The following is a 25,797-nucleotide window of genomic DNA, read 5'->3' on the forward strand; positions in this document are numbered from 1 at the left end:
GTATAGAGATGCAGCCTTATATTCCAATGGTGTTGCATCAGCTTGTAGAAATAATTAACAGACCCAACACACCAAAGACGTTGTTAGAGAACACAGGTACCCAAAAAATTAACTGTACATGGTGAAGGAAATTAGAGATTTTTTTTAATAATCGTTTTTAAAATTGCATAGGGGAACCACACCAGAACTGACTTTTTTGCTATGTATTTGGCTTTTATAAGCAAAAGCAACTCTGTTTTGCAGAAGCTCTTACAAGTCTCAGTCTTGCAGCATATCATATATCTAGATTCTAAAAGTCATTGTTTTTTCCTTTTATAACATTTTTTATATCTATTTATAGTCTGTGTAATTATTCTTCCACTTTTATTTACTTATTAAGTATGACAAATGTATGCAGTAACCCCTAAAGACTTATTTCTCACTGATTTTGATATACACATGTCCTTACATGTGTACTGTATATATATGTCTAGTGTTGGAAACAAATTTCATTGGCATATATAAAACAAATAATGAACTCTTTGAATTTACAAAAAATGCAGTCTTTTATTTTAAGATAAAATTGTAATATCATACATAAAAATCTAGATCTATGATGGCAGTTTTACCACAATGTAACTGAAATTATATTATATTTAATTTCTGTTACCTGGTCACTTAATAACAAATTTCTGAAAAGAATAATGGCATGCATATTTTATGTTCTGGTACATAGCTTTGAATTCCAAATTGGGAGCAATCCCCAAATACCTTACTGAATCGAAATCTCTGAGGCTTGTTTCTTTTGCATTTATAGAGGGCGTGTTCTGGTATAACAAGCACCTTCCATACTCTAGGAAAAATTTATTAATAATGTGATTGGTTTACAGTTTACTATTTTACTAATTAGGAATTTTATTTTTTCATCTTACAGTTTGAAAACTGTAAGAAAATAACAGTTTAGTTATTATATCTGACATGATTGAAAATGATGCAAATACAATGGTACAGTTATATTTTTTGAGCAAAGCAAGAGATAATTTGGAAAGAGATTTTTCCTTGCATATTTTTCCTCCAGTATTCTCTAAACTTACAAGCTGCACTTTCTCTGCTCCTTAACCCCCATTTAGTATGGAAGGTGAAGTTGAAGGAAAAATTACCTAGTTGTATGGCATATTATAGGTACTACTTTTTGAAAATGTAGTTTTTGGAGTAAATACCTACTTGTTGTGAAATATACCATGGAATAGTATAAAAATATAAATTTTCCTTACCCCTGCCCCTGTCCTGACTTCCTTCCTCTGCACTGATGGATGTGTAATACCTGTAACTGAGAAGCATCCAATACTTAAATGTTTGCTTCCATCATTGCTAAGAGAATTTTTGGAAGCATCCAAACACTTAACTTTCTTTTATTTATTTATTTATTTATTTATTTATTATTCTCTTAATAGTTCCTTTAAATGTGGATGGATAACTGCAAATAAATGTTGAGTGTGGTGTACTTATTATACGTTTGTTGTGGGATATTTTACTGTGTGCCACTAATATGTGCAAGAAAATTACTGGCTTTGCTGTAGCTTGCTATGTAATTAATTATGAAAACAATTATGAGAACACACTTTGATAGAGATTACTATTCCTTGTACAGGCTGTAGCTGTAAGAATTTACAGATAAAATTGTATTTTCATTTGAACTGCAAGTGCAGTTTTATAAGATAGCAAAAAAATCTTAAGACACTGCATACGGAAATTGAGTAACATTAGGGCAAAACAGTATATTAACAGGGAGCTGCAGCTTTCATGGAATTAATATGTTTCAGACTGGTATATCCTACACCAAACTTTTATTGGAGAAAGCATCATCTGCTTTATTGCATGTTTCATGAAACTGTTCACAAATGCCTGTAAATTAGAGTGTTGCATAGTATGTCCCTTGAACATAGGTTTCCTTTCTCTGCTTCATACAAATCTGCTGGATTTTAGTATTATTCATGTATTTTGCTTCCAGTAATCCTGATACATTATTCCCCACCCTCTCCTTTTTCTAAAGATTAATCTTCCGTGAGTTGAGCAAACACCATTAAAACACATTTGCATGATGATATTTTCTTTGGTCTGTCCCTCAGAACAATGAACCAAACTGTCTAATCATGTGATGAAACAATTTTGCTTTTCATGTGTCCTTATGCTTTGGTATCAGAAGTCAGATTCTTATACATCTATGAGGTAACCTTTTGTGAACAGAAGAAATACTGAGATTAAAGAATTCATTTTCTGCAGTCAGTTGCTGTGAATTAGCAACCATTTTTAATTAAATTCTCTATGAGATTATGAAGAAGATAAATATTTTGTGCTTTTTGAGAAGTGCTTCATCTGTTTAGAATTTTCAGACAGATCACAATATTTTCCATGTAAAAGTATTTATGCATGTATTTTTACTGATAGATGGAATCTATTAAAACCTTGAATTCAAAACCTGGGAAAAAAATAAAATGTTTAGAACACTTGATACTAAAACTGAAAATGGTTGATTTCTTTTTATCAAAAATAGCTGTAATAGTATATTTGAATAAAAACTTTCGAATGTATGGTAGGTAAATTTACTGCAAAAGATTACTCTGAAGAGGGCAGAACGACTGCTTACATCAGAAGGCCTTTGGATTTAAAATTGTGTTTTTGGTGTTCTCTCATTTACTCCTTTAATTTTTCTTTTTCCCTGGAGAGTATACCATATATGTTGCTGCCTCTTATTTAGGGGGTGGTAATAAACAAGCACTGGTGAAATCTTATGTTTATTATCATACACAGATTCTGTTGGTTTCTGTTTCTGAGTTATTTGTTGTTTTTTCTTTATTTTTTCTCCTCCCCCCTCATTTGCTCATGTCTTGGTTGGCGTTTGGTGGTGTATAACCGTGATTGCGTTACCTTAGCAATAACAATTGGTCGTCTTGGTTACGTTTGTCCTCAAGAGGTGGCCCCCATGCTACAGCAGTTTATAAGACCCTGGTGTGTATTATTCAATCTTTTTTTTTTTAATTCATTTTTCTTCACTCTCTTTCTTTCTTTCCTTCTTCTCTCTATCTCACTTTTAGATATATTTTCAGTTGGTTACAAAATCTCAATCCTTAATCATTGCCAACCATGTGACTAATCTTGTCCTATCAGGTTTGTGAGTTTTTAGTAGCACCGTCATGTATTCTTTATGTTGTGGCTAATGACTAATTTATGCATGGGATAAGATTGTCACATGCTTGCTGTGTTAAAGCTTGACTATGAAAGAGCATTTTAAAATCCACCAGAATGATAATACAATGCATGCAAATACTGTAAAATTTAAACAATGCATTATTTAAAATTCAGTCTGAGGCTTGAAATGCTTTAAGGAATATATGTTTATAGATTTGTTACGTATAAAATAGCTTGCTTGCTGCTGTAAAAGTTAAATAACTGTTCTGTAAGTGGTATCTGACATAATTCATACTGTGATAGTATTTTATGTTCCGCTTCTAATAATGATAGCTTCTATAAATATTTCAGATACATGTTTCTTTTGTATTTAATGGAATACAGGTCACACTTTCTAACTGTATATAGTGTAACAGAAAAACCAGATTCTGGAGGTGAAACCTAATGGGATTATGCTAGTAAAAACTACGTGGAAGAAGTGTTTTTCTAAGTGTTCAAAATTGTGTTTCAGATCATCTTATCAGTGTGACTTATTCCATCAGATACTGTCATCTAGTTCTGACTTGAATGAAGAAAGTAATAGAGTTAGCTAAGTTTTGCTCTCCAAATTGTCAGGTGCACCTCTCTGAGAAACATAAGAGACAACGAGGAAAAGGATTCAGCGTTCCGTGGGATATGTACCATGATTACGGTCAACCCCAGTGGAGTAGTCCAAGTAAGATACACTAATAGATACTAACTTCTTTTCTTACCTATTTAAAATTTAAGGAAAGCTGTATATGGAGTATGAAAAGGTTTACCTTGATGTGATTCCCTGCAGTGCATGATGTAGCTTTATTTTGAGGTCAAGGAGGCCAAAATGTTTATATTGTGAATGATACATATCATGATGCTTCAGTAATTATCATCTGAAAAGGAAAGGATGAGAGTATTGTAAAAGTCAGTTTTTGTCTTTTCCTTGCAGCGAATATATAAATAATGAACTTCGATTAAAATAACTGTATTTTGATACTTCTGGCAGGTTGTGGTCAGGATCTGGATGCAAATATAAGGTGAAAGTTGACACTATGAAACCTATTTTCCAGAGGCAAGCTAGGCTTTTAAAACAAGAAACAGAAAAAAACAGTAACCATTCTTAAAACTTGGGTAGAGAAGATTCTGTTTCAACTTTGAATAGATTACTTAAATAGTCAATGTGGACACTGAACATGCATATGTTTAAATTAAATGGTACAACTGAAGAACACAGTATGACTTGATATTTTGTCTCTACACCTCTACAGTAAAGCTGTATCAATGTAATATTTTCTAAGAGGAAAATGGAACTGATTTTTCCCTCTCCTCTACCTGGAGTTACACAAGAATTGAGCCTCTATCTTGTTTTGTAATTTTCAGTTCATTTCACTGGTGCCTTATTCTGTACTTAACATTTCACTCTTCTGCTGTCTGTTTGTTCATTCATGTAGCTTAAGGGGAGGGAGTAATTCAGGACACATTTGATTAGCCCATCTCTCCTCTGTAGTCATTATCCTCAATTCCTACTGAAATCATGTGCATTGTTAACATAATTATTAAAGACTGGTGTTTTGTTGGTGTAGGAGGAGGTAATGCATGACAGCAGATGAACTAAGCATAGGGATTTTGAGGTGGCTTTAGTTTTGAACCTGTATCCCAGAATAAAACTTCTGGCTCTGCTTAAAGCAATATGACACCTTTTTTCCCCAACTGGAAATGTGCAAGTGTGCATTTGTTCCTTCTTACTAAGGTGATTGGTTCTTGCATTTGTATGTGTACTGAAAGAAATGTTAGGCCAGTGTGATGCAGGAGGGGAGAGTTGAGGTTTTTTAACTGTGGTCTTAAGACACTCAGCAATTTCTATTTCTGAACAATTAGGCATACAAGAACACAGCATTGTCTGAATTAAGTGGAAAAATAAATAGATAAAAGCAAAAGCAGTTGTGAATTGAGATCAAAGACCCTGTACAGTTCACAGAATAAACATCAAATATTGTTTTCAGATGTATAAATTGAGGTTTCTAACCTATGTGATTGTTTAATCTTATAGGACTTTATTTTTTTTTGTGATGCTGTTGCATCATGGATTAGTCCAAAAGATGATCTTCGAGACATGTTCTGTAAGGTAAATCTTCTAATATAACAGTATATTCTAATGGTGGTTGTTCTGCATCCTCTGGTTTGTTTGTTTCTTTCTGTAGCATTTACTGTGTTGGTCATGGAGGCCTCTCTGCCCCCTGTGGTCATGCAAGGTCATACATTTTCAAACAAAACAACATGAAAATCCTGACTGTTTTTTTAACCTTTATTTTCTTATATTTTTTAACCTATATTTTCTTATATGCATTTGGGTTATTCCTAACTTTTTTAAAATTAAGAAGTTCACTTGAGATGTTATTTGAAGGGATAATCATCCTCAAACAGCTTTTCATAATGTCCTGCGTTTGAAAGAACAGGGGGTTCTATACTACATTTAAGACTTCTTTTTCTAGAAAATGAGATCTTTATGGTTCAAGACTACTTTTTGTCACAAAGATGCCTATTTTATTTTGAAGAAATATCTAGAAAATTTTGGATTAAAAATATCCTGGTGGTATTCTGTTTGATTCTCTTACTTTTGCTGAAAATAAGGGATTGCTTAATCCTCCTCAGAATCCCTCTTGGGTGAGCAGGTTTTAAGAAACAAACAAACATACAGTTATACCCAAGAATGCATCCCTATTGACAAAGTATCAACAGAGTTTAAGCAGAAGGACTGTTTTCCCTGTATTTAATAAGAAAAAGAAACCAAAAAAATAACAAATGGACCAAAAGAACAAAGCAGAAAACCCCTCACTAAACTACAAATCCACCAGCACAACCAGAATGTGATATATTGTATTTTTGCACTGATGTCTTACATTAAAAAAGAGAGAGAGAAAAAAAGTGGTTCCCTTCAGAAGTTCTAAAGTGAAATCTCGATTTTTAGGAAGTGCTATCTTAAAAGAAAAGTTCATGATACCCTTGTAGAAAAAATGGAGCATATTCCTAAAAACTTACTAGGATCATGGGTCAGTATTGGCATGTCTTCTTCGATTAATGCCATGTGTGAGCATGAAAACAGAAGCTAGAACTTTCTATCCCATCTTTAAGAGAAAAGACAGAAATCTGACTGTCTTAGTTAGCCTCTCAGATAACTGGTCTCCTTCCAAGGAATGTTAAATCTAGAAAATGCATCAGCAGAAGGAATGCTGTGAAAAATGCAAGTGAAAAGGAAGTCCAGGATACAGCCTATGATGATTGCCCAAAGCAGTCTCAGTGTGTGTTTCTGTACCAGTCCTTCAGCATCGAATACTTGCTTCAGTAAGTTAGGCTCCTCTTTTTTAGATTCTTTCCAAGTTGTCCATGTAGCACCCACAGCATTCAAACTAGACAGAAAGGTTCTTAGTCACTTGGCATAAGGACACCTTTGCTTTTTAAAGCAAGCAATTTTAATGTATTTTTGTGCTTTTTGCCTTGCAGGAAAGGAGACAAAGCTTTCTTCAGTCATGGCATGCAGGGGTTTTAGTTTACTTCTTCATGAATACATGAGTGCTGTAGTCCAGTTAGATGTTTTTCCAGCAATAATTATGAGTTTCAGGAACAGTGGAAAGAAACTGGATTGTCCAGTGTTTCTTTTTTTGTTTTATTCTTTACCACTAGAACTGGGAGAAAAATACCACTTTCAAGAGCATGGATAAATGAGCTACCAGTGTCGAAATCTGACACATAACCTTTTGTCATACCTGAGCATTCTTATATTTTCAGTAGTTGCTTGGCAGCTGGCGAATGTGACTGTTTGGGATAGGAAGGAGAGGCGAACCTGCTTGTGGAAGGGAGAAAAGCAATAAGTTAACTGGTGGCACTATAATGTCATTAGCACATAACTTTGATATTGCCATTTCTATGAGAATGTGTTCAGGACAGACTGTTCCACAACTCAGTTTCACTGCATATAAAAAAGAAAACCAAAACTTTAGGTTCTCTTTGCATAATTTTCTATGAGGAAAAGTAACTTCATCTACTTTTGTCCTTTCTAATATTCACTTGTTACTTGTTGTTCTAAGAGCTAACATACTAAGACCTTTCCGATAGTAGAATTTAATTTATTGGTTTTCAGATAATTTATTACATCAGAAGATCCAGACTGAAACCTGTAGGTTATTGTTTTTCCTCTTTCACTGGCTTTTGATTACCATTGAATGTGGATTCCTGTACTTGCAAAACAAAAAAGATTTCAAGAGCTTCCTTTTTAGTGACAGTTGTCTTACAGGTTCCATGCAACAAACAGAGCTCTCACAGGTTTTATTTTTGTGCTAAAAATGGACAGATATTCATTTTGTCAAATGTTGGCTGCGGTTTTGGCTCAGCTTTCTTTCCATAACATCCTACACATTTAAAAAAGAAATGTGAACACGGTAGTCTTAACATGTATGATCTATGTCAATTGAGTGACTGATTGACTGCCTGACTGACTGAACAAATGGATGAATGAGTGATGAATTGAAAAAATTATAAATAGACATTCTGAAATGGCCTAAATCTAGGTTACCCATTAAAATACTATATATGTATACACACATATATTGTGGGGGTAGCTATATTCTATATGTCACCTTTAAAAGAAAAAACACGTTAAGAAAGAGAATACTTCCTTTGTTTCTTAATAGCATTTCAGTATGAAATCAGGGAATTCAGATTGCCCGATATACAACTCAGCAATTTGTGGCTTACTGCATATGAGGCTAGTAAATAATATACCCTCTATTTAGTGCTTATCTTGACTTCTCCCTTCTCATTTGTAGATTCTTCATGGATTTAAAAATCAAGTTGGGGATGAGAATTGGAGGCGTTTCTCTGACCAGTTTCCTCTTCCCTTAAAAGAGCGCCTTGCAGCTTACTATGGAGTTTAACCTCATGCACTGTAGCTGCAGTCCCATAATTAGAGGTAAGCACAGAAATCTTGCTTGGTAAACAGATCTGTACAACATACTTTCTCCCTGTGTGCATTATATGAAATATAATTAATTCATCCATCTAGAATTGTTCAGACACACGGGAGGAGATATCTTTCCTTCCTATGGAGAGGGAAAAAAAGAAGGTATGATAGCATACCTAAATGATGGAGGCTGTAGCAAAAGCAGCTGACTTTTTTTATTGTTAGAGAGAGAGAAAGAAAGAAAAAGTGAGTGTATCATACACACATTATTTTATCGAGATAAAGTTGGAACCATAGGTATAACAAAGTGCTGGTTCAAGTTTAATAAGCAGAGTGATGAATATGATTGTGAAGTTATCATACTAAAGACACAGGCTCCCTTACATGTTATGAATTAAGAGGTGGCAGATGTAGTCGAAGCAGGAATATTCCTTAGGATAGAAAGCAAGTTCGTTAATGCACTGGAGCTATGTGAAGTCCAGTATACTCTGAACTACATCCTCAATACTTTCTGCACTGAATAAAGGATGTTATGCTAATGTATAATTACTGTAACTGTAAAGCATGATGTTTTGGGGAGGCTAATGTGTTTATTATTGCCATGTTCCGGTTTTGTGCACCAATTCAGAATTGTTAGGCAGTTCTGTGTAGAGAATGATTCAATTTCAACAAAGAGCAGTGAAAGTGCATTTTAGAATAGCTGTATTATTGTTCCACCATGCTTTGTATGCTGTCTGTGCATGATGTATTAAGCAAATTTCCCATGTGTAAAGTAGTGTGATACTGTGAAGAGATTATTATATTACCCAAAAAAAGAGGGTGAATTAAGTTGATTCACTTAGTCTTTATACAGATTTGATACTTCTAGTAGAATTTTTGCACTGAAATTACAGGGGTGAGTCATGCAGTTGTTTTATTTTTGGAATGGATAACTATTTAAAAGTTAGCCTAAGCTTTTTCAGTCACTGACATAAGAAATCCTGTTTGAATTACATGTTTGATCCAAACAATGGATTAAAAATAAAACCATTTCAAACATTTATATATTTATTATTAGTGAGGGTGTTTTAGTTCTAACATAAGGGTGTCTTCTCCTCCTATTGAAGAGGAAGCCAAAGTGATAAAATCCACCATTATTCTCAGTTTGAACTGAGAAACTATCTTGTTTAATCCACCTAAAAGGGAAGCTGTTAGGTCAGTAGCAGATACGTGTAATATACTTTCTCAATGTCATAACTACCTCATAATTTTGTGCTAAAAAATGGAAAAGCTGGTTAAAATATATAGGACTGCTTTTATCGTAAATCTAAGTTTAGCACAGTAGGGGAACTGTCAATGTAGCTTAAAAGCATACATTGTTGTTTCATGGATAATAATTTATCTTACATAAACGGGCTTCTTTCTTAGCAGGCTTAAAAAGGAAACTCTAGGCATAAATTAATTTTGAAGTTAACAGTTGGCACTTACTACTTGGAAAAGGCCCTTTGTTTATCCACCTGTCAAAGGGTCAAGGTAAGATTTAATTATACCTTTATCTTTTCCTTTTACAGGTCCTTCAGTCTGGGAGACTATGAGGGAGCCTCTGCACCCAGGGAAAATGTTACCCTTTACTGGGGGGAAGGGTAAACCAGTAGGGAATACAGTACAATCCCAACCCTACTGGGAGGGGCGGGAGGGAGGTGTTGCCGTCACTGTATTAAGTCGATGTTGGGAAATGTTTTAACATCTGGAGCCTTTGTGGGTGGAAATCTGTCTCCTATTACACCTCTGCACTGGATGTGAAGAAGAAAAAAAAAAGAATCTAGTCACAAAACAGCACATTCTGGAATATTGTGGGGATTTGTACCAAAATAAGTAACCATATAATTGAACCATAGGGATACGTAAAGAGGAAAAATATTTTGCGCACAATAAAGGAAACCTAAGAATGGGGGTCACAAACAGTAAAAGGCTTTCTTTTTTTTCTGTTTTTTTTAAGTAAGGGTTTTCTACATTATTTCATCCTGCTTGAGGGGATTACTAGGTATTTGCATGTTAATGAACTACGCAAACGAAGTTAGTACAGTTAAAATGCAGCTTGTGTCTGTATTAGGAACAGGCACTTGCAGTGTACAGCATAAAAACCCCATCGTAAAATAATAAAGGTTAACTTGGACAAAATGAAGCAACTGCAAGCTGCCAAATAAGTCACTCCTTTCATGTTTTGGGGTAAGGGGAAGGACACTGCAAAGGAAAGATTGACATCTTAATTTTTACATTAAGGAAAACAACCAAGGTAGTGGATATGATTTTATTATTGTACGTTTTTAGCTTTAATTTCTAGAGTAAGGCATTATTCTTAACTTGCAGTTTAAGATTCAGGCATGCGTTCTGGCTCATAGTGATCAGAAGTAATTTTAATTAGTGGGAAAGTAGCATGCTTGCATCACATAGAGTGAAATTGGTATACATTTACCTATGTTGCGCCAGTTTTGTGTTGCAGTTTACCAATTCAATATAGCCCTGCATTTAAAATTCCTTTTTAAGATTCTGTGGAATTTATTTTTATTAAGAATATAGATATAAAGTACTGTAGTTAACGTTAAATTAGGCCTTGAAATACCTTTTTAGGATCTGTTAAGAATAAGATTGATATTGTATTGTGTGTAACCTGCACAATGTGGAAAGCTGATATAGCTGTGCAAAATATTTGCCTCTGTGCTGTCAGTGTGATGTGCTTTCTGCATGGTTATATCCTAGTGATTTTATCAGAATCTCTAAAATGAATTACATGGTAAGACCCGTTAAAGGCTGCATAAATGTTAGTTGGCACGTAAAGACAATTGTAGAAGTTGATGACAAGATTGCTACATTTGTGTTGATTCCCACTCAACGTATTACCTTCTACACTTTCTTTTTGTTCAAAGCATGATCTTAAAGAGATGTTTAAGTTGATGTAATGCAGGGTATCTACACGGTATCGGCGCATGTTGGTGGCCCTTTGTGATATAGTTAAATGCACAAGGGTGCAAGTTTAAAGCTAGAGAGTGAAAGTTGGTTTGGATCCTCTTCATTTCATTTGTTTAGCTTTTCTGTTGTGTTTTTTTTTCTCTACTTACATGTATTCCTGTGAATAAATCCTTGTTAAGTTAACCCTTTACTTTTCCTTCCATGTGTATTTTCTTATGTACTGTGAATGTGAAATCCTAACTGGTACACTTGATCTTGTGTCCATCTGAAAGTGGCAAGTCTTTAATAATTTAGATTGCCTAAAGAGTATCCCATGATGATAAAGGAAAATGGAGAGATTTTTAACTCTGCTGGTCAGAGGTGAAGCCACACCTTTCCATTTTTCAAGTGCTGCATTATTAATCTGCAAAACAAAATTAAGCCATAACAGCCTTTTTGTAGATTTAGTTTCTCACCTTTGCATTGCAGAATTGATACTGGATAACAATCTTTGGTTTTGGGGTTTGCTTGTTTGTTTGGTTTTTGGTTCCCCCCCCCCTTTTCTTTCCTTTTCCTTTTTTTTTTTTTTTTTTTGTTGTTGTTTTGTTTTGTTTTTGGTTTTTTTTTGGGGGGGTGTTTGTTTGTTTTGAGTTTTGGGGGGGTTGTTGGTTTTTTCTGTTTTGGTGGGGTTTTTGTTGGGTTTTTTTGTCGTTGTTTGTTTTTTGGTTGGTTGGTTGTTTGTTTTTTTTTTAAGAACTTGCTCTTCTTTGCATGGTTCTGTTCTTTGACTGTTGAATGATTTAGCCATTGCACTGAAGTTTGAGCTGTATGAGTGTGAACTTAAAAATGCTGTTTAAACAACTTAGATTGTTTTTTTAATGCATGATCACATGCATGTTTTATGTCCCCCTCCCACACTTTTTTTTTTGGCTTTGCAAATTTTAATGGATTATGCCTGAAGAATAGTTTGGACATGTACTGTATGAAATACATTCAATAACGCCAGTACATAGTATTTATTCAATTTGGTCAAAACTGCATGTGATAACTTGCTTTCAAATTACATTACTTTGGTAGCAAACACAAAATTCCTTCTCAGCTAATAACTCTGAAATAAATTAGTTAATAGCCACTGAAAAACACTTCAAAACCAAATTTTGAAAGAGAAAAAAAAACCCAGCCTTTAGCAAGGTGGGATATTATTTTAGACCCAAATTTGCTTTAATGTTGAGTGTGTTTGAACTTTAAGGAAGAGTTTCAGAGAAATGACATTTAAAAGTTTGTAGAATAGAAAACCTACTCAAATAATATGGTAGCATAACAGTTAGAATCTGGGTTTAACTAAACTTCTTAAATTTCAGAAAGCCCCTTTAACCAAATAAAACCACTCCACCTCACCTTGGATTAGCTTAGGATGCCACTTTTGTGCATATGTGTTTTAATAGGTATGTGTACAGATGTGAACTGATCTGGTATGACAGCAAGGAAAATAATTAATTAGGGCAGAAATAAACAGTACTGACAAAATAGTCTTTTGTATCAGTAAGTTCTTGTGGTATATTATAAAGCAAATAAACCATATTCCTAATGCATAATAAAGTGCAAAGATTTGCAGAAGCCATTTAGGGTGTAATGTGAGGTAAGAAAAGTTCTGAAACAGCATTAATATTTAAAATTGAATTATTGCATCATGGGATATATAAAAAGCATCTTAATTCTTGTGATGTAGTCTTGACAGTTCTTGAATGTTGACTGAATGTTTATACTGGTAGAATTGTGAGTTTGTCTTTGTTACATTCCAGTGTTTCTGCCTCTTGGCATGCTAAAAGCACGGCTTACTTCACTTGCTCCTTACACACTGAAAAAAGTGCTGTTAGTGTGCTAAACTACAGAAATAGCCGCTGCTAAGTAATGGTGTAGATTTTCTACTTGAATATTTTTGTTGTAGGAACCTCAGGAGGTCAGTGTTTACTGTTTTTATATATGCCTTTTTCCTGTTTTGAGTTTCCCTTTTTGAAGGATTCTGAGAGTGAAAAAAAGCTGCTGATCAACCTAAGTTGGTAACAGAAAGTGTATTTAAAATCCTTATAAATGCATCTTTTTGGCAGTTCTAAATTGCTGTTAAATTAGTCTTAAATGAAATTCAATATTAAGTTTTTTTCATAACACGTTCAGGAAACCGCTCATTTCATTTAGGGAAAAAATTAGACTAGTTCATTATTTTAACCAGTGCAAGCAAAAATAATCAATTTTGTATTTTTTTTTCCCAAAGCTTGATTATTTTCTAAATCAGTGAATATGTATATATTTAAATTTTAAGAAGCTAATTCTTACTCTTTGGTTTATTGCTCCTTGAAGCTTGTACTCAAAAGGTCACTTTTAGAAGAATGGGTTAAAATTTGTAATCATTATAATTTTTAAAAGTTATGAAGTAGCATAAATTTTGTAATTAACAATATTGATACACACTGTGATTTTTTTCCTTAGAACTTTTATGTTAGCATCCATTTTAATTACTTAAACTGCATATATTGTATAATAGTAAAATGTATATTTTAAAAATTCAAGTTGCTTTCCTCAAGCAAAACTCATTGCTACTTAGAAATATTCAAATACTAACTTTATCTCAGGTGAATACTCTTGTACCCTTTTTGTTCAGAACACATGCTAATAAAAATGTGTCATAATTTTATCAGTTTACGTATTTCATTTAGGCAGCTCCTCTTGTCTTAAACTTACTCTAAATTAACCTTCTACTGTGGGACAATAATTACTTTTGCTTCACCTATATTATTCATATTGAATGTATTAACAGACAAGGTGCAAAAGCATTCTTCCCTTGAGGAGAATGCATCCATATTCAAACAACTGAAATATTTCTTAAAAAAATGCTTTAAATGCAACATTAAATTGGAAATCTTTTGTTTCAGATTTTGTCAAGGAAAGAAATAACACTAACTGCTTCCATACTATCTCTTTCCTGAGGATGATAGATGCATAAAGCTTTTATATAGGGTCTAAAGAGTGTCTTTTTATCTTAGATAAAGATTAAGCTCTACAATGAAATGGCAAAACATCCTGCACCTCTCTCAGATAAATGCTGATGTAGTTTGCACACATATTTGCTATATATTACATAACCTCACCTTGAATAAATAAGGCTTGATCAGTAGCTGTGTATTTCACTCACCTATGCATTCTCCAGGATGACTTGCATCCATCAGTCTTCTAGGTATTCTTCTCCAATAGAAACTGGGTTTTGTCTGCCACTGATGCTTGCTCTTTGCACTTAATGGTTAGAGCAAGCCAGTTTTAGTTTATTATTTTAAATGGGGAATTGAGGCAAGTACTCTGCTTGCCTTGTATATTCTGCTAAAATAGTGATACTCACTCACTTGAATGTACTTACATGAGGGAAGTTTGAAATGGCTCTATAAGATAAATCCCTGTGTGGTGTTACAGTATGCTTTAAGTAAGCCAAATCCACATCTCAAAGAATTCAACACTTACAGTATAGTATATTTTTTTCTATAAACTGGTTCTATTGTACTACTTTTGGTTTAGGTATCTGTTTCCTTACTTTGCATGAGCAACTAAATAAGAAGGCTTGGGTGTTCTTTGTGAGGACAGCAATGAGAAAAAAAGAGTTTGGTATAAGGAGGTTTATTTGGCTATTGAAATCTGCAGTGTATTATTTTTCATGGAAAGAGAGGTAATTATGTTGTATATTGTCTGACTTAATAATACTAGACACTCCTAAAATTTTGAATTGGATGAAGTACACAATATAGTTTTAAATGAAAGATGACTGGATCTTTCTGCTGACAACTTAGGTTGTATAAGTTTTGCTTGAAAGCTTTAAATCTGATGTTTCTGTATCTGCCACAATGTTGGAATGTTTCCTTCAAACATATCCTCCTGCAACCTCTCAAACTGTACTAAATTGAGTGATATTTCTTGAAGTCTGCCTATGTGCTAACAGAACTTCATTTTAAATAGAATATGGTTTTAATTTTTGATAAGCTGCTGAATTTTAAAGAGTTTTTGGGGCCACCAAATATTTTGGATCATGCAGAGAATATATATTGTACTGTAGTAATTTTGTATTTACATTTGTATGATGTGACATAATAGATGTGAATGTTAATCACTGCTTGACTATGTTAATAAAGTTGTTTAAATATAGATGTTGCATTCCAATTTTTAATGAATGATTAAATTCATTGTTCAACTATGTTTTGCCTGACCTGGTAGTGCACTCTTCTGATCCACACATGTAAGTACTAGAGTTTATGGAATAAGGATTTTCATTTTATATGAAAGAAAATAATCTTTGGATAAGTTAAGATTAGTTTAGTTTAGATGCTTCATGCTGCTTGAGGGCAGATGACTGTGGAAAAATGGAGGTGTAGGTGACTTGAAATTAGTGCCTCTTGGATGATACCTGCTAACTACTTTACTATTGAGAAATGTTACATTGACTACTTTTTTTGAAACAGTTGCTACGTGCTAAGTTTCCAAACGGAAAAGGGAAAAAAATTTGTTTTCATTCCTTGTTCTAGCAGTAATGTAAATCATAAAAAAATGAGTAAACTAGAAATAAATTCAAGCTATTCAAGACTTTGAACCAAAATTTATGCTGGTCTTAGTCTAATTTTATCTAGCTTTCATGGGACCATGATAATACAAACTTTTTAAAGAGCTGCCCTTCCAGAACTTCCTGATACAAGAGTCTCTAAAATGAAAATATAAAAGCAAAAGTTTCATTCAGTCCACCCATGTTGATTTGAACATTTCCTGTTCAAATATTTAAAAGTTGGTCAATAGCATTTAGACAACTTAAACTATTACACGTCTAGCACAAATTGTTTCTATAGTGCAATGATTAAGTTCAATTAAATGCATTGATAAAACTACTTACTATAATAAAATTTAAAGTAGAAACCAATTGCTGCATACTTGGCTTAAACTCTGCTTAACAAATGACTTAGACTTCTGCCTCCAGAAACAGGAGAAGGCCATGGAACAGCAGTATAGAGACCAAGTTGATCAGCAGAGATGGTGGCTGTGTGGGAGGGGATGGGGGAAGTTCTGTTTTCTTTCAAGTAGCCATCCCCACTCCCCTTATGTTCTGGGGTACCTGTGATAGAGTATCTTGCTGTCAGTCAGCAGTTTAGTTCAAGTCTTCTACTACCAGCTCAGAGCCACATCTAAGATGTGGCCTCTAATTTTGACTATCTGTATTTACTACCTGTATTTACAAACGAGAGATGAGTAAGTACTAGCATCTTGAGTAAGCAAAATGAATGTTACTGCAAAGTTTGTGATCAGATTGGAACAGTGCCAAGGATTGAACTTGCACTGTATATCATGTTATTTATAAAAAAAAAGATAAAATATAAACATCTAATTTAAAGTTGTACTGGAATAAAAAAGCATTTCAGTAGGAACACTGTATGTGTAAAATACAGAGTATTTGTTGGTAGCTTTTGTTATCCCAGAATGAAACATACTGCTTACATAAAAATCTTTCACAGGCATTTACCCTTGTTTCACACAAAATAAGCAGTATAGACTATTGAAACCTCCCAAAAGACAACCAAATGTTAATTTGCACAGTGACAGACCTAAAATTAGGTTGCTTCCAATAATCAGTTCAGTTTAAGGAAAACAGATGCAATTATGCTGTGCATACACTAATGTGTATAAGTGATGGCATATAAGGAATTATTTTTGAATCACAGTTTTTCAAGGGGTTGTTGTGACATCAGTCCTTTGTTTGCCAGGCTTCAATTTGAATTGATAAAATGAAAATTGAGCTTTATGTATACTTTTATATATATATATATATATATATATATATATATATATATATATATATATATATGTAGCTTCAGGTATAAATAATTTTTTTCCAAATCTTAATGTATAATTTAAAAGTGCAAATATATAATAAATAATAAGTGTATAATAAAAAAGTGGAAATAAAAGAAGTTGAACTGTTATACTGAGAGTTTTACCCATTTTTCCTTTTCTTATTGCCCCTTGGCTAAGTGGGTGGTCATAAATTTCCTGTATTAAATATACAGCAGAACTTAAAATCTTCCCATGTTTACAGCATACAGGTTAACTTGGATGCGTAACTGCTGCAGTGTTACTATAACATACCAGTTTTTTAAATTTTCCATTATTTCTCTTTGCACTTTCAGTGGTTAATACAAATAGGAGATAGAATTTTATCTCTATGGTAAAGGACACAATGAGAAGCAATGTTAATTTACCACTCCTTTTACCTTGAAATTCTCTCAGGGAATGTCCTAACTGGGTAGGGTATGTTTAATTTACAGTTTTCTCAAGCTGTCTTTCAGCTTTGCATTTTTGTTGACTTGTTGAGAGGATTCGCTATAGAAACGGAAGGGGTTTGTAGTTTCAAAACTCAAAACATTGTGAATGATACCATAAAAAAAAAAAGAGATTTTCCTTTAACATTAAAACAACAACCCCCTCTAAAAAAGTGTAAAACTGTTTCACAGCTAAATTTTAAGGTGGTATTTTTCTTTCTAAAACCACATCTTGACACAAAGCATCTTTCAGTGTCTTCTTTTAATATAATCATTATCTCAAAAGAAAAGTTTGAATCATTTTACATGGTGGGTTTTTTTTTCTCCTTAATGTATTGATGGTCATTGTTTTGCATATACATTTTTCATTGTGAAATATACATGCTCAAATAAACATTTTGGAACCATGTATGTATATATATGCACCTTTTCCTTCTAGCTTTGGAAGATCAGATGAATCACATGACAAACTAAGAAATCAAGTATTCATTTTTTAAAATTCTTTACATACCATAACATAAAGCAGCAAGATTGTTGCATCACGTTCTCCAGTACTCTGCCATAGGAATATGTAGCTAATTTTAGTTTTGCTTATCTCCATCCTCATCAAAGGCCTTGCACACCAAAACTCTTTTCAACATTGGGCCAAAAACAGATGGAAGCTAGATGGAACCTCAGACCACAGCTCTCATTGTGTTGCAAGCAATTCACTCATGCAAGGAACTGTTTCTCAGTCCGTAAAAGGGCAGTGTTTAACACAAATAATCGCCTGATGTACAACTCAGAGTTTCATTTTTCTAATTAACAAGCATAGGCATTTGGCTACTTTTATTTCTCAAAAAAATAAAGCCCAAACCTCACTGTCTTCTGTGTGTGGAGACAGGAGGCCTTGGCCTTCTAAATCATTATTAATACAGGTCTGCACATCTTCAGAAGCAATTAGGCTTTAAGAGTTTTATTGAGGTGATAAGGACACTGAAGTTCACGTTTCTTCCAGTTGCTAAAGCTGGCTGCCATTAGTATGTGTTAGTATGTCAATCTATGGATGTGAAGAACCAAAGGTAAGAGTCAATTTCACATAGTATTACTTTTGCCCAAATGCAAGCCATTCACTTACCATCGTGTTCATACTGACATTCTGATTTTTAATGTGCAATCCTAATTAAGGACATGTATAACCAAATCATTTTACCTCTTTCACAATATTTCAATAGCTGCTGCTTACCTAGACAGCTAAAATATCTGTCCAGACCAATACCTTTCTCTTTCATTATTTCATTTACTACCTTGCATAAACTCAATCCCAAGAATTTGCACTTCTTTTTGTTAGTACAGTAATACTTACAAGCTGCCTTACAAGGACACAAGCACCATCTGTTCTTATACTAAGCTGTACAGGAGTACTTTCCTGAGGTACCACATAATCTTAATAGTTTGGCTTCAAATCCTTCTACCACAATTACCTTTTCTGTTGTATATTATAACCAGAGTGGAGAAGATTTTTGTGATCTGAACACCATCTTGCTTGTGCACTAGGTATTGAGGGGCACTTTGGTACTAAATGGTTGTACAATCAGAGCTTGCTCTTCTAAATACTTCATATTTCTTTAAATTTGAATGTTTTAAACACTTCAGGTTTTGTTGTGTGTTTTTTTTTTCCTTTAGGTTATTTTTACTTGTTAACTGCAAATAAGCTGCTCCAAGTTCATTGACTGACATACTTGCAGGTAAGTACCTAAAGCATGTATGCAATGTTAAATATATTGATACATCAAGAATATAAATTCAACTAACCATTGAATGTATTCTTGAGAGTATAGCAGCATAATAATTTATGATGTTTCACAGAATATTCTGAGTTGGAATGGGCCCACAAGGATCATTGGGTCCAACTCTTAAGTGAATGGCCCTTACAGGGATTGAAGCCCCAACCGTCATGTTAATTAGCACCATGCTCTAACTGAGATAATCTCAGGGTCATGTTATTTCCCCATCCTACACAGAACTTAGATTAAAAAACTCAGTATGGTGTTTCCATAGTAATGCACCTCCTGAGTATATTAGAAATCTCCCAGATTTTTTCACGCAGGGCTGAAATGTGAAAAGAAGTCAAAATGGAACCTACAAACATTAAGCTATTCATGTTTACTAGTGCTTTCTGATCCTTCCATTTGACTGAAGGTTGATTTGATGAAACATGCTTTTGGTAGCAACAGAGCAGAAGAGTAAAAAAAGGTGGAGTATTAGCACCAAATGACTCACTGTGAAACAATGCTGTTGGGTTCATAATTTAAGTAATTGAATTAATGAATGGGATGCGATCAAGCTTGGTGTCTAAATCAAGAGAAGTGTGCATTTAAGTATACAGTGAGTCAGATGGTGCAGCCTAATGGAATACATCATTCAGGGATGTTGAAAACTGTCATTAAAACTTGCTGCAAATCTTCAACAGAACACATTCCTAACTTTGAAATAACTTCAATTAGGTATTGCACTGAGTTGAAAGAAATTCAGTTGATCTCTTACTGTAATAACATGGCTATAACTCTGTGCACAATTTTTTTTTAATCTCAAACTTAGAAATTACATTAGAGACACCCATTCTACCTAAAAGTGTAATGTAGGCCATAATCTCACCAGTGTTCTCTCATCAGACCACAATTTGAGTTTGTGCATGTATTTCAGAAAAGGGCCTAGCCTAGCCTTAAGGCAATCTTGTCTGGGAGAAAGATTTGAGTAGTTCTTTTAGCAAAGACGATAAAGAAAGAAAATGCATGTTTCAAGGCATATCCTTAATCTAATAAATTAAATATGTATATGGTATATAAAATGGTTCCACCTCCATCTGCTTCTTCAGATCCTCTTTAAAAATTAAGTGCAGTGTTAGAGTATTTATTTTACCTGAGTCAGTTTCTTACTCTTTTTTAACTTATTAAGAACTCTAAATGTCAACTGGCTCTTTGACACTACATAATTACATTAAATAATGTAATAATCTATTTATTTTTGGCAATTATTTGGACTATTTTTTTTTTAATCTTAAAATTAGCACATTCAGTTGTGCATTCTTGTATTAAGGGTTTGCTAATAATTGAATACAGTTACCTTCCCTAGAGTTCATGGTCCATTTTCAAATGGCTTAGACATAGAGCAAATTAACTTAGTTACTATAGGTAAAAATAAAATATACAGTCTTTATTTTTGTTGAAAATAAGTTAATATTAGCACTTATAAAACAAAATGCTGGAAATATGGGAGGATGGATAAATTGGGATGCAGATAGCAAACTGCACAATCAGGAATGATTTTCTGAAAGGGTAATTCTAAGCTAGATACTTCCTTTCACATGTATGCAACCCACATTAATGCCAAATGTAGAATACTTTTTCAAAAATTAGGATTATATTCATAAAATATAACTAGTTTACTAGTATAGCTAAGAAGTCTCTTTAGTTCTTCATATCCTTCTTGTGAGGTTTGTTGTTGTGGCTCTTTAACTTCGCACTCATGTTGATCACAAAAATGGGAGAAGAACTGCTTTTCTTAACTTAAAAAACTGGCAATCCAGAGAACTATTTGTATCTTTCATGAAAGACACTGAAAATATGCAATGGGAATTCTTGTTTTATTATACAGGACTCACCGTGTATTTATGGCTGTCAAAATAATGTTCCTTTCTGTCCACCTCCATTGCACCAAGAAAACAGAAGAATGACTGTACTGGGACAAAGAGTCTACCTAATCCAGTATCCTGTCCTTGGCAGCCAATACCTAGAGTAGAAGTTAAGATTAAAGAACTATAAATGTTGCTAATGCAAAGTATTTCCAAAGGCTTCACTAACTTGCATATCAGGGAGTTCCAGAATAAGGGACATTGTCTCTGCTTTTAATAATCCACTCTGGATTTCTCTATGTAGAAAAATTTAGAAACATACGTACTGATCCTGATCATCATCCCTGTCAAAGTGGTTTTCTATATAAATGCACCTGTGCTGGAGGATATACCTTAATATTCATGTCTAAGATTGTGCATTTCATTCGAGTTTATGTGGAAAGCTGTTGTTGAAAAAAACTGAGGATGTGTTCGCTATTTTTGTCATGCTGGAATGCTGAAGAACTGCAGCAGTTGCTTCACATCTAGATGTAGCAGTGTATAAGGGGTTACTACGTAGCTTTGAAAATGTGGAATATGGGAACTCTTCTGTGAAATGTAAAAAGGAACCTGACTCTTCTTCCATCATATCATAGTATCTGGTCCTGTGAAAGGTATATTTCTATCTTCTATGGAATAGAAAGCTTCAGCTTTGATCATGCAGCTTTTATCTCACTGTTTGCCCTAGTGTATATCCTTACAGATCACAGTGAACACTGCAAAATGTACTATGATCATATGTTTTTTCAGATCATAATGAAGACTGTTTGCTTATATCAATTAAACAGATGCATAAAGGAGTTTTCCCTAAATGTAGTCCAACAGCATGTTATTACTGTTTAAAATTACGGTACACATGCTTACTACTCTTATCAAAAGAGAGAGATCCAGATCTAACAGTCTTGGGACTTTAAAAGAAATTAGTGCTATGGAAAGGATCCAGAAGTTTTCTCTGTTGTGGCTTTGGCAACTTGGCAAGCTTTGCATATACTGGAACTTTGGGAGAACACTGCTAGAAAGAAAGGAACTTCTAAACTCACCTAGGAACTACAGGAATTGATGGACTAGAGCTACAGTCATTCCCTAATAACTGTAATACCAGCTCAGAATGATATTGTTCATCTTCCATGAAAGTATCTTTGGTAAAAGTAGATGAAATTCTATAGCTCCGTAAACTTCTGAACTACATTTTTCCTAACTATTTTCCTTCATGGAAGTCTTTACTTAGCATAAATTTGATAGAAGTTGGTGAATTCATCAGGTTCTTAAGGATGACCTCAATGTTCTGATCTATCCCTTACCTAATAACTTACCAAACAAAGTACAAAAACCATCAGTATTAAGTTGAAGACAGGTGAGGTTTTTCAAACCAGAACTAATAGGGTTTCTGTCAGGGGGAAGGGAGCCCCTTGAAGACCCAGCAAAGAATATCAGCATCTTAGTTTTTTGTATCTTGGATAAAACTTTGTGCTGACATAATCATAGATCAAGTTGGGATAAAGCAGGTTTGCACTGGACAATGAGCTGCAGCCTGTCATATTGCTGCTTAGACCTGGTCCTCTAATTTTAGTCAATAATGAAAACCTAACTGCTGTTTTGGGCAATGAATCACCTCATTAAGGTAGAACAGGAACTCTTTGGGGTCCCAGAAAGAGCCCAGTCGTGCTGACTCTGCCATAAAGAGTATATATACACACTGAAAAGGAGCACTCCAGGTACAGACTGGTCACAGGTGGCACTTAAGTGGCTCCATGTTCTGGACCAACAATTGGCATCACCCCTGCTGGCTAATAACCTATCCCAAATCAATGAAGGGTCTGGAGACTGAACTGTCATTGAAGATGAGTCAGAGTTTCTCACACTTAGGCTTTAGATAAGGTACATCTCTGTTAGGACCATGCGACTGGAATTGTAAAATCCTGTGGGAGGATGCAGTTAGGAGGGTACACTATGCTTTATCAGTAACATTCCCTGCAGGACTAGTCATCATCACCTGCTTTGAAGGACCTTACCCTTCTTGGCTGGAACAAGGCTTGGCTGTGAAGCCACTTCACTGAATCACAGAACATTCTGAGTTGAAAGGGACCCACAAGAATCACCAAGTCCAACTCTTATCCCTGAAAAGGACATCCCCAAGAATCACATCATGTACCTGAGAGCATTGTTCAAAAGCTTCTTGAACTCTGTCAGGCTTGGTGCTGTGACCACTTCCCTGGGGAGCCTGTTCCAGCGCCCAACCACCCTCTGGGTGAAGAACCTTCAAACAGGAGAGTCTCCTCTCCTCCGTGCACCGTGGCACTCAGTGTAGCCGTTCCCTAGTGGTTACTCCATACGTGTGTGGGGGTTTGCTGGAGGTTTCCGAGCCTGCCCTCTACAGCTGTGTCCGTGTTGCTGCAGGCCGGCACCTCGAACCGCCACCCTCCCGAGATGGCGCCCCGTATTTCTGGCTGCCGGGGCGGCCGCGCCTGCGCAGGAGCGGCGGCGGCGGGGCGCAGGCGCGGGGCTGGGGCGGGCCGGGAGCGGCGGCGGCTCCGTCACGGGAAGGGCGGAGCGCGGCGGCGGCGCCCGTTTCCTTCGGCGGCTGCGGCGGCCACGGCCGGGCTCGCCGGTGTTGCCGGGGCGGCGAAGGAGGAGGGATGGCGTACTTCGTGGAGAACTTCTGGGTAGGTCGGCGCCGCGGGCCGGTGCCGCCGCGCCGCGGGGGGAACGGGCAGGGCGCGGCGCGGGGCAGCCGCGGTCCCCCCTGCGGGACCAGCCTCGGCTCTTACGCCACCCCCCGGGACTGGGCCAGGGCCTGGCGACGAGGGGCTCATGTCCGCCGCCCCCTGCGCCCGGGCAGGGCCGTGCGGCAGAGGAGGACCTGGAGCCCGCGGCAGGGCAAGGGCACCGCCGCCACTGCCCCGCCGCCGTGCTCGGGCTCCGCTACGGAGAGACGGCGGCGAGAGGGGCGGGATGGGATGGGTGGTCGCCGCGGGGCGCTGGGCCGAGGGATGCGCAGACGCGACCGTGTGCTCGGGGGTCTGTTTCTGGCGGGCACGGCGGTGCCTGGGTGTGCCTGGGCTGTCACGGTCTCTGCTGTGCGGGGGAGCAGTACTGGCTGTAGCAGCTTCGCGTTTGTGCCGTGCCAAGGCAGAGCCGCCCCTCGACGCTCCGCGCTTGTGGACCCGTCGCTCGTCTCCTTTGCCCGTGAGGAGCTACAGCCCGAGCACCGGCCGTCCAGGGAAACAACAGGCTTTCCCGTTGGCTCCGGACACGCGATTTTATAAGTCATCTCTGCGGAAATATGCGTGTTTTTAAGTGGGTAGATACATATGGATGAAAAGCTAAACTATGGGTTTACAAAGTTTTATTTCTTTACATGTTTGGTTTTTTTTATGTACCTCTCTACCAACTAATAAGGGAAACATAAAAATTGTTATTTGTTGAGACTGAAGTGACAGAAAAATGTCTTTTACGTGTTTGCTTTTTCAGTGTAAGCAACAGTTAAAGTTTAGGGAAAAGTATTTTCACAATTATAATACACTGTTCTTGCATATAGGGTATAGTTCAAATCTGTGTTTTATTTGCAGCTTTGTATTTAGTTTTGACTCCTTACGTTTTGCTCTCAACATACTATTAAAATTTAATGAAACAAAATGTTAGATTTACTCTCTTGGTATACAAAATCTGTTTAATTTGAAGCCTCAATGTGGGAGATCAGTATTAAACTAATGTGAAAAATTTTTATCTTTCCTAAAAAGAAAATTTATGTAAGAAGATGCATTTTCATTGGAAAAGTTAATATTTCCACCTAAGATCAAAGTAAAATAGGAGTTGTTTATTCAGCTATCGCAATGGAAATCAAACACTTTTCTATTAAACTATGTTAAGTACTATGGTACATTCATTTAACTGTTTGTCTGATCAATTGTATTTTATTTTGTTAATTAGTTAGTAATTTTGTTACATCGTTAAAGACAGCGGGCCATTCCCATATGTTCTGTTTCCCTGTCTGTGTCTTCAGAAATCCTATTGGCAAATATGAGGTAGTAGACATCTACCCAAAATTCCCATCCTCTCTTTCTGCTCTGCAAAGTCTCTGCCTTTTAACTCTGTTAGTAAAACTCCTAGTGTGGGTCATCAGTGCGTGCCAGGAGAAGAGAAATTTCTTCTATTACTGCAGATTTTTCTCCTGCTTCCAAAAATGACATAAGGTAGAACAAGATGTGTTCTTGTTTGTATTGCAGTGACAACAAAGACATTAGACAGGATCTTAACTTGCAAAACTTAACCAAGAAACTTTTGTAATACCTGAGCAGGGTTTTCTTTAGTGTAGAAGTAAAATTAAAAGGAATGGGTAATATTCCTTCTTTACTCTTGTGGGTAAGTGTCTTTCAAGATTAACTGTAGTGCTGGATTTGTAAAGTCCTAAAGTATTGAGTTTCTATATATCAGCAAAACTAGCCGTAAATTAGAAGTTTGTGCATTTTGAATCATAAGGCTTCTCCATTTCTACTAACTTTTCATAATAGGTTATTGTTCAGTATTGCTACTGCTGTGCTTTGAAAGACTTGGGACACAGTCTCTATAGGCTTTGAATTGTGGTGAGAAAGTTAAGATGGAAATAAGAATGTTAAAATGTACTGAATGCATAATAACTAAAAGTTCTAGATGATTAAAATGAAGAGAAGTGTGTAAGGAGAAAGGAACGTGGTAGTGTGTAGAACTTACGAAGAATTGTCTTTTATTTCTTGCTT

The 25,797-nt window shown here is 35.7% G+C and overlaps 2 protein-coding genes and 1 long non-coding RNA gene across 13 annotated transcripts in view; 2 read left to right on the plus strand and 1 right to left on the minus strand.

The window, feature by feature from the left end:
* Positions 1 to 11,272, plus strand: part of TNPO1 (transportin 1) — a 69,855-nt gene extending 58,583 nt beyond the window's left edge. For all 3 annotated transcript variants that reach the window (XM_051788385.1, XM_051788384.1, XM_051788386.1), the window contains 6 exons: positions 1 to 96; positions 2,913 to 2,988; positions 3,784 to 3,883; positions 5,234 to 5,308; positions 8,007 to 8,149; positions 9,691 to 11,272. In XM_051788385.1, the coding sequence (XP_051644345.1) occupies positions 1 to 96; positions 2,913 to 2,988; positions 3,784 to 3,883; positions 5,234 to 5,308; positions 8,007 to 8,114 (455 nt within the window). In that variant the 3' untranslated portion in view covers positions 8,115 to 8,149; positions 9,691 to 11,272. The remainder of the gene's footprint in view (positions 97 to 2,912; positions 2,989 to 3,783; positions 3,884 to 5,233; positions 5,309 to 8,006; positions 8,150 to 9,690) is intronic.
* LOC127471475 (uncharacterized) lies at positions 83 to 23,505 on the minus strand. Its single transcript, XR_007904666.1, has 6 exons — positions 23,214 to 23,505; positions 21,053 to 21,180; positions 16,056 to 16,208; positions 6,948 to 7,024; positions 3,969 to 4,076; positions 83 to 1,309 (listed from the first exon to the last, which is right to left on the minus strand). It is a non-coding gene; the product is annotated as an uncharacterized LOC127471475 (long non-coding RNA).
* Positions 23,506 to 23,594: 89 nt separating this feature from the next.
* Positions 23,595 to 25,797, plus strand: part of FCHO2 (FCH and mu domain containing endocytic adaptor 2) — an 81,769-nt gene continuing 79,566 nt past the window's right edge. For 8 of the 9 annotated variants that reach the window (XR_007904663.1, XR_007904664.1, XR_007904662.1 and 5 more), the window contains exon 1: positions 23,601 to 23,724. Coding sequence is in view for 6 of the 9 variants with exons in the window: in XM_051788380.1 (XP_051644340.1) it covers positions 23,698 to 23,724 (27 nt within the window). In the remaining 3 variants the exon portion in view is untranslated. Of the gene's footprint in view, positions 23,725 to 25,797 lie in introns of all 9 variants that reach the window. The other variant, XM_051788378.1, reaches the window with a different exon arrangement.

The sequence above is a fragment of the Manacus candei genome, unplaced genomic scaffold (genome assembly GCF_025592945.1).
Source record: "Manacus candei isolate 608988 ecotype Guabito, Panama unplaced genomic scaffold, ASM2559294v1 h1tg000024l, whole genome shotgun sequence".
Classification (NCBI taxonomy): Eukaryota; Metazoa; Chordata; class Aves; order Passeriformes; family Pipridae; genus Manacus; species Manacus candei.